This window comes from Aythya ferina (assembly GCF_964211825.1).
Source record: "Aythya ferina genome assembly, chromosome: 4".
Lineage (NCBI taxonomy): Eukaryota > Metazoa > Chordata > Aves > Anseriformes > Anatidae > Aythya > Aythya ferina.
The window spans coordinates 6,824,009-6,832,906 of NC_140300.1; the positions used below are offsets into that span (position 1 = coordinate 6,824,009).

An 8,898-nucleotide genomic window follows, 5' to 3' on the forward strand; every position below is an offset into this window, starting at 1 on the left:
GGGATCACTCTGTGAGGTTTCCTTCTCTTCCCCACACAGGTGCCAAAACTGTGTCAAGCACCAGGCCTGCTGGTGGTTCTTCGCCATGAGGCGGTTGTGTAATAGGCGCTGCCACTGGGACATGTGGAAAACAGTGGGGTTTCCTTCCTCTTTTCTTCTTTTTTCCTCTCTTTTCCTGATTTGGGAAAGTTATTAATGTAATTGAGGTTTGCTGTTGCTTCTTTTGGTGGGGAACAGAGGGAAATAGAAGCATTTGGATTTCTATTTTTTCAGATAACAAACAAAGATTGCAAATTTCCCTTGAAAATTTAAGGGAAAATTCTCCTACTGACCTACTTAAGATAGCTCTTGGCATGACAGAGCTGCAGACTGCATTGGAGGAGCCTCTGATTTTAAACTTGGAGAAGACTGCTGCCCCCAAAATGCTTCCCAAAAGAGCTCTGTTTCAACTTTTATGTTGTAGATCTAATTAAAAAATCTTGAAGGAGACTGAAAACATTTCACCAAATCAGAGATATTTAATAATAACAATTCTAGATAAAGAATAAAGCACTGTCAAGGTATATTCAAGGCTCAATGTTGCAGTGCTGGTTTGAGTTTATACCTAATTAATACTGAGGTATAATGAGCTCCTTTATAATTTCTGACATGGTGCTTGCCCATGGTTTAAAAACATAAGTGCATCTTAAGTGAGATGATTTAAGTTTATAATTGGGATATAGTTAGGAACCTTATACTAGGTATCAACTAGGTTGGACCAAAACGTCATAGCAATATATTAAACTTTCTTCTCAGACTTAGCATACCATATGGTTTAACTTGTCTTTCCTTCTTTCCCACCACTAAAGATTTTATTACAATATATGTTTTAAGAGAGTGTTCTGTAAAAATGAATTTAATAACACTTATTTACTGGTCATTTCAACTGACTGACAATTCTCAAGTCTGAGAATTTTAAATATAAGACACACCCGAGTAAATAGCTTTATAAGATTTTGTTTTGATTGATTTGGTCCATAGAGTATTGCTTTTTGTCTCTACTTTTGTCAACTATATGGATTCTCACATACTCACAACTGTATTCACATTTCCGTACTGTAAAAATAAACGTAGTTAAAGGACAATGTCATTTCCTTGCTAATGAAAACAAAAGGTGAGAAGAAAAAAAAAAAAGAAAAAAAAAAAAAAAGGCATTTCCTTTAAAACAATAATTGCTCCAGACATATTTTAGTTTGCACTATCTTTTAGACCAGCGAAGGGTCTGGAAAGACAAATAGGAAGACAAAATGCAATACAGGGCAGTCACAGTGCTCTCTGGAAGACCTTTTTCAAGAATTTCTGTTTATGTGTTAACCAAGTTGTTAGATGGATCATTTTATAATAACCTCCGCCTCATTCTTGCACTGCTGTTGCTTTGTCAGGCTAATTATCTGAATTTTTAAACACTTTTTTTTGACTTGTAACTGCATGATGCTGTAGCTACTTAGCTAGTTGTACATAAACTAGCTAAATTAAGACATAAAAATATATTCAACCAAGCTGCAATGTGACATGGAAATACATAATTAAGACAAAAACTGTTAAGTTCCTGAGACAGTCATGTTACAGTTACTGAATAATTAAAATAAATATAATTCTCCAACATAGAATGAGACTGCAGAATTTAGTATATGTACAACTTAAATATAATATACAGGAACAAATTCAGTGTTTACCATAAAAGCTCTAATTTGGTCTGTGTTGGCATTCTTCATAAAGATTATAATTTACATAAACAACTGCAAAAGGTCAGATCCCAACTCTATAGCTTAATGTTTAGGGCTTATCTGGGAACAAAGAGTAACTACAATTCCAAATTGTTTGTCTGGGTCTCTGTCTCTTCCATGGTAATTGCTGCATCTTCTGATCATAACAGTAAAGATAGGCTCCACTGTCATGTAAAACTTTGAATATTTTAAAAGAAAATAGTCACAATTATATTAGAAGAAAACTTAGTGTGCATACAGTGCAATATGCAACTCTCACCAAATTAAGTGCCACAGGGGATATAGTTTTTTCTCTGCCTGCTATCTGAATCCCACTCAGGCTGAAACACTGACCTGTTCAAGCTAGTACAGAAAAAGATTACACAGCAAGTAGAGAACTTTAAAACATTAGGATTTTATTTTAAAGATTTCTATTTTAAATTTAACAATCCTGAGTTAAAGTTAAATGCTGCCTTAGTCATTGAGTCTTCTAGATTTAGCTTTACATCTACAGAGGAAAAGAAACTAATAAAAGATGGAATTCAAAGATTAAAATTTAAGGAGAGGCCAGAGACTGAAACCAGAGTTAGAGTGAGAAATAGAGTAGAAAATGAGAGAAGCTTAAGAGTTTTATACAACATATATGCTCATAGGTACAGGGTTTCTTTGAATTTTCTATATTAGATAATGAGGAAATTTCCAATCTGTGCATTTACTTCATAAGACTTAAACAAGCTTCTTAGCTATAAAGAAATCTTTGAGAGATTTGATTTGCCAGATTCCAATGGAGATAAGGATAAATGTTTGTGCCACAGCCCACCACAAAATATTGCTGTTGGTCTGTTCACTTATATTCCGAAATTTTTCTTCACGTTCCTGAAGAAGAAAAAAAAAAAAAAAAAAGATAAAGATAAAGAAAAAGCATACTTAGTACTTACCAGCATCAGCATGTTTCATGCTGCTATCATGTTAACTAGACATGCATCCCTCTTCTGCATGGTAGTAAGCAAGCACTTTTCTCATATTGATAAAAATGGAAGTTTGTTCTTCCATAAGGAGGAATTTACAAACCAAAACAGAAAAGCAGACAAATTGCTGTCTGGAAGCAGAAATGCAAGCAAGTTTCTCTTGTTGCCTATATATATATATATGTATATATATATATATGAAATATATCCCACTAGTACATGCTTAAGACTTTTTAGGCTTACAGTCACTTGCACATTGCAGTCAAGAACCTTTTGGCAGCCAAATGTCATTTTCTAGGGAACTAGCAGATAGATTTCAAACACAGTCTGAGTGCCTGTGTATGTGTAGAAAAGTGAAGACAATGGGTTTACTCTTGTTTGAAGGAGGACTTTATTTCTAAGTGCATGAAGGTATATAAATACACACTCAATCATTTCCTTATGCACTCCAATAAAATTTGTGCACACAGACCAGCATGGAAACAACAACTGGCAACATCACCAGCTATGGTACCTGGCACCTGCTCCACTGCTGTTATTGGCTCTGGCCAAGAAAACTATATTTGGAAATTCCAGCTTTAAAATAACACCTGTTGCTATAACCATGAGTTCATGGTAATTAGTTTTTATGTTGTTTCCTTTTACAGCTTAAAAATATTTTGTAAGGTAATGTGGGCTGTTTTGGTTAAATACTAATAGCTTTTTATAAGTTAGTTAAAAATAATACTGCAATTAAATAATAAACCTCAGATTACTTTATAAATCAATAAGCCTCTGTACATTTTTTTTTCTATTAGGGAACATACATACTCTTTCATAGTTTTGTTCTTTGGATACATGTTGAATTTGCTCCATTAGATGTTCTAGTCTGAAGTTAACTTCATTCACTTTGTCTTTGGCTTGAATAACCGTTTCATCCAGAAAATGTTCTCCAACTCTAATGTCCAAATGTATACGCTGAGAACAGAAAAAATATTCTTATTACTGTGTCTTTTGTTTCCAAAATTCCTAAGCTCATTACAGAAAAAGAGCTTTAAATGCTTTTGTAAATCCTTCCTAAAGTTAGAACCAGATAGAATATTTGAAGTGTTTCTTAATTTCATTTTAAAATTAATTATACAAATTTAAAAACTTCACTAACTTTAAGGCATTGTTTTATACTAGTGTTTTTTTTAACTACTGTGAAAATGTTTTCTGTTCTCTGCCCAAATTGGTTATAAAAAAAAGAGCACTATTAGGACTGCTTGTTATATTTCACATTCCATCCTAATATTGCAGAAATAACATTCTTCAATGAAGAATGCAGGAAGCTGAAGGAACCTTTTAACTTCTAGGTATTCCACTTACAGTTAGGGATAGAAAACAAAGGAGACCAGCCAAATCATTATTTGCAGTTTATCATTGGTGTTAAAGCAGAACAGTCCATAAAGTATCTTCTTTGTTTCTCCACACACGGTATATCAGGTATGAAATAGTTCCCAATATCCTATTATCAACTGTTAGAGCAATAGCAGAAGTGTCCCAAACCCTCCAGGTGACAGTCCCATAGAAATAAAAGAGGTGAATACAACCTGCAGTATCATGAAACTTAGGCATGAATTGAAAATTTTGCAAAAACGAAAAGGAGAAAGTTGCCCCAGAAGCCAATTTGTACCTAAGAGAAAATAAATTGTAGTCTAGCAGATAATCTACAGAAGTCCTAGATCTTGATACTACACAATAGAAGTTTGGTCTATTCAGATGTCAACCACAAATGGCAACCACATCTCCTTTCAGGTTTCTTAGAGTTAGCTAACTGAACATCCAGAAATCCCTCTCACAACCTTATAGGAGCCTGTGAATTTAGTAAAGTTTGGTTTGAAACAGTTCAGATAACCACCTGGTTCTTGTAGAAGGCTACATCAAGACTACTTCAGTTACCTAAAGAATGTTTTTCCTTTTCTAATCTTAAATCCTGCAGTATAAAGAATAATATTTTCCTTTTTTATTTTTGTATTCTTAAGACAAACTCTTTTTAATGTCCATACTATTAATCTTCTCCTTCCCTGCACCTGTTCACTTTTTAAAGAGGATGGCCAGAACTGTATACAGTGCATGTATCATATAAAATGATATTAGTTCATCTCCATCTATACTGATCTGATATTTTGATATCAGATCAAAATATCCTCCTGTATCTCCAGAATCACACTGATGGTCCGTAGTTAACTCTGACAAACCAATACTTTACCTCCCTTATCCTGTCTAGTTGATGAACTCCACATTTTTATTATTATTATTATTATTATTATTATTATTATTATTACTGGATGCTAAGTGCTTTTGCAAAGTATATGATTAAATTTCCACTTATTTCCATTAAAAAGTTAATAATAACACCTAATTATTCCAGTGTAACTCTTCTTCTTCAGTAATGTTAACATCTCTTGGTTCTGTGTCATCTACATGTTTCTAAAGCAAACATCTAGGATAAAATTTGTCCTGTCTAGCTTAACACATTTACACATTTACAAAATGTTTACATTATCTAACAGTTTTTTGCAACCAACTGTAAAAAAAAAAAAAAAAAAAAAAAAAAGACAACTCTAAAGAGCTGTCAAACTACCTTTTGAGAATAGGTATATAGATAAATTTTTCGACAGTGTTTATGAAATGCCTTGCCAAAACAGATTAGAGTCACGATAATGATGATAACTCTGATCAGATCAGATTTAACTACTAGAGAACTCTGATCAGATAACTGATGCCCCTCTTTTCAAAATCTGCATGAAGAAAATCTTTATTGGTTGTAGACAATATTGAGAATGCTAATGTGTTCTTAATATGAATATCTTGCAAACATTTCTATGCTAAATTTTCTGAAAGACCTAGATCTAAGGTCATGCAATAAGGTAAGCCATGCAATACTATTACGATGTCACTGTTTCGTGACAGCATTTGTGGTAGTCAGTCTCACATATCTATCTTTCTGAACCAAACAGATGTTCTTATTGATCAGAACCATTTCACACTCAAAGCACCATGCAAACATTAAATCAATCTGTAGTTAAGTCTTGCCTCTTGAATCTTAACTTCCTATATAGCAGAACAGTCTTTTTATCTCTTCATCTTCATAATTTTAGATTTATCATGTTTAATCACTAGGAAATGTTGCATTTTCTGCTAGAAGTTAAATTTCTAATATATTTCGTAAACCCTATAGTGTTTATACAATTAATACTATTACAACCAAGAATATTTAAGAAATACACGTACCAGTTTACTTCCTGCAAATGCCACAAGTCTCGTGGAGTTAGACTGTAAACAGATAATATGCTCCCCAGATAGATAGGATGTAAAAGAAAATGTTGCTTCTGGCCCATACAGTTTTGACAATATTACCTGCAATTTAGATGTGTTATATGTTGGATATGTACATTAAAGATATTGATAAAATAATCAAATGCAGTACTGTGAATTGTATGTAAACAGTAATAAATTAACCTCCTGAAAACATTAAATTTTTCTGAATTTCAGAAGAGATTTAGAGAATGATAAACAGTTTTATCTCACAGTAAACATTGAAATGCTATGAATTTCTGCAACATACAAAATCCAATGGTCTCTAAAGCATTAAAAGTTTGAAAGCTAAGACCTTGTCTAGGCACAGAATAAGTTGGTCATTGTTGAAAAAGCTCAGGACCTCATGCTGCAGTTGCTATGCCTGCCTGATGGCTGCATGCAGCCTCACAGTATCTAGTCTTTTGCATTTTGTTTTATCATTAGCTTTTCTTTCTGCTGCTCAAATACTTTCTGAACCATTTTGCTTTATTAGCAAATTTTCATTATTTTTAAATATCATATGTTTTCTCAGTTGTGGCTTACTAGTCTTAATGGCATAGTTTCCCAATTCCAGTAATAATGCAAACATTGTTCACACAAATAATTATCAAACATTCCATTTCTATTTATTTTCAAGCATGCCATTTCTATTTATTTTGATATCAACCACAAGGTGCTTATACATTTCAACAAGAAAATACTGAATTAGCAGATTAGTGGATTGATTGCAGATTTATTTTCCCCCAAAAAGCATCAATATATTTAGAGAGTTTAGACTGCCAGTGTTGAAAGTCAATACATAAATTGTATAGAAGCATTCATAAAGAATATTTACCTCAGCAGAAGGAGTTCTAACAGTCACAAACATCCCCAAACCAGGAGCAGATTCAAGAAAACCTTGTTTATGTATATCCCATCTCTGTACTTTGTAATTCCCTGAATAAAAACATAGATAAAAATCTGATAAATAAAACATAGTTTAATATTAAAGGTCCTTAATTGTTTTTTTCCACAAAAATATAAATGTTTTAAAATAAAACAATATGTGTATTTCATTATGTATAATTTAAATTACTCAGAAGGCATTTTATAACAGTGTGAAATGCAATGAATTTTTACTACACTAGAATACTACAAAAATGATTGATTAACAAGTAATACTTTTTGATTACTCCTAATGTTCTTGCAAGATAAGCATCCAGAGGGCATGCTGAGACCACCAAAAGAGTAAGTGTTCAAATTAAGAGTAAGTGTTCAAATTAAGTAAGGGTAAGAATTCAAATTACATTTTTTGGATTCTTTCATATTTATCACATTACTAGTAAAAAAGATGATTATATAGTATATATATTTATGATATCCCCGGTGGGATGGAACTTCAGTACATCTTGAATTGCTTCTTTCCAGATCACTGTTAATCAAAATATTGTAGTATGAAAGAGTCATAATATGTAGAAGCACATGTTGAAACAGCAATCCCACTGCTGTAGAATTAGAAGACAATATTTTTCTTTGTTCAGAGAGTTAAGCACTCTGGAAACTTTTTTTTTTTTTTTTTTTTTTTTGTGTAATGCAGTCACAGAATATGTGAATACAAGATGGCTAGTCACTGCTGCAGGGACTTATTTGTGGTGTGCCCTCTTTTTTATCAACATGGTCTTACCATATTCATCAGTCACAGATTTTCCTGTTAAATTACAAGCTATCTTTACGATTGCATAAGAGGTATATAAGATATATATAAGATTGCATCTTTATATAGCAATGACAGGTACCTACCAGTTACCAACGTGTCACTGGGAACATCTTCAATTATACATTTCTCTTCTCTTTCTGCACTATGAAAATACAAAGCAATTGAAGATGAAATCCAAAAGTTCATAAGAAATCCTATTAATTGGCTTTTCATTATTTTTATGTATCCTAGTAGTACTGCTTTTTGAAAATAACTATTTACAAATGTATGTAGTCCTGTGGTTGTTCCTTGTTTGCTGCTTATCAGTGTGGTTTTGAGAGAGGAAAAAAACTGTGAGAAAAGGCAGCTGGTGGTTACACATTTATAAATAACTACAGTATGTTCTGTAGAATGAGATAAAAAGGAAAAGATAACTTGTAAAATCTTTCTTCTTTCCCAGCATCTAGATTAAAATTTCATTTTATACACAGAGTAGTATGAAACTAGAAATCACTTCTCAGATACTTGAGAGTGGTGCTCTAGATCACTGTAAGCAACCACATTGGCTATCTCTTTCCATAACCTACCTGCTAAAATTTTGACTTACATTGAACTTAATATCTTATATTTCCAATTTATCCAGGGTGATTATGGGTGATAAAACTTCACTCCTCTGTTGTGACAGTTACAAAAAATCTTGTAATTTGTAACCTAAATCATTGGACATAGGCATATGCCTGTACAGAAACCATAGGGACTACATAAAAAGACTGAAAGAAATATGAAGAAATTAAAGAGGGAGGGGGGAGAAACCAATCTGAAACACTAACCTAAATACCTAAAATTTCAGGTAGGTAACTCCTAATGAGTCATTTCATATTTGCAAAAGAAGCACTGATTTGTGTTTATTGCACTTTGCTGCACCTGCTATCTATGAAGCTGCCTCAATAAAAAACATCTTTTTCTAGCACTGATCAAGGGTCAAAACCAGCTGGGCCACCCAGCTGGGAAGCAGATGCCTTGCAGAAAAGGACCTGGGTGTCCTAGAAGGTTAACGGTATCAGGGGCTGCATTAGGCAACTTGTTGCTTCAGGAGAGGTAGTCCTTCCCCTCTGTTCAGTACTGGTGAGTCCACACTTGGCATACTGTGTCCAGTTCTGGGCTCCCAGTACCAGAAAGGCATGGAGCC

At 33.2% G+C, this 8,898-nt stretch overlaps 1 protein-coding gene across 1 annotated transcript; it reads right to left on the bottom strand.

The window, feature by feature from the left end:
• Positions 1–2,140: 2,140 nt before the first annotated feature.
• Positions 2,141–8,033, bottom strand: LOC311436321 (transmembrane emp24 domain-containing protein 11-like). Its single transcript, XM_084518377.1, has 5 exons — positions 7,814–8,033; positions 6,870–6,970; positions 5,969–6,094; positions 3,524–3,670; positions 2,141–2,621 (listed from the first exon to the last, which is right to left on the bottom strand). Exons 1-5 carry the CDS (start codon positions 7,941–7,943, stop codon positions 2,472–2,474), a joined length of 654 nt encoding a protein of 217 aa, XP_084374503.1. The 5' UTR covers positions 7,944–8,033; the 3' UTR covers positions 2,141–2,471.
• Positions 8,034–8,898: the final 865 nt, after the last annotated feature.

Coding starts and splice junctions, on each gene's coding strand:
- LOC311436321 (XM_084518377.1), bottom strand. CDS start 7,943: ATGAAAAGCCAATTAATAGGATTTCTTATGAACTTTTGGATTTCATCT. Junction 6,971..7,813: donor CAGTGACACGTTGGTAACTG/GTAGGTACCTGT, acceptor GTTTTTATTCAG/GGAATTACAAAGTACAGAGA. Junction 6,095..6,869: donor TTAGAACTCCTTCTGCTGAG/GTAAATATTCTT, acceptor TCTAAATTGCAG/GTAATATTGTCAAAACTGTA.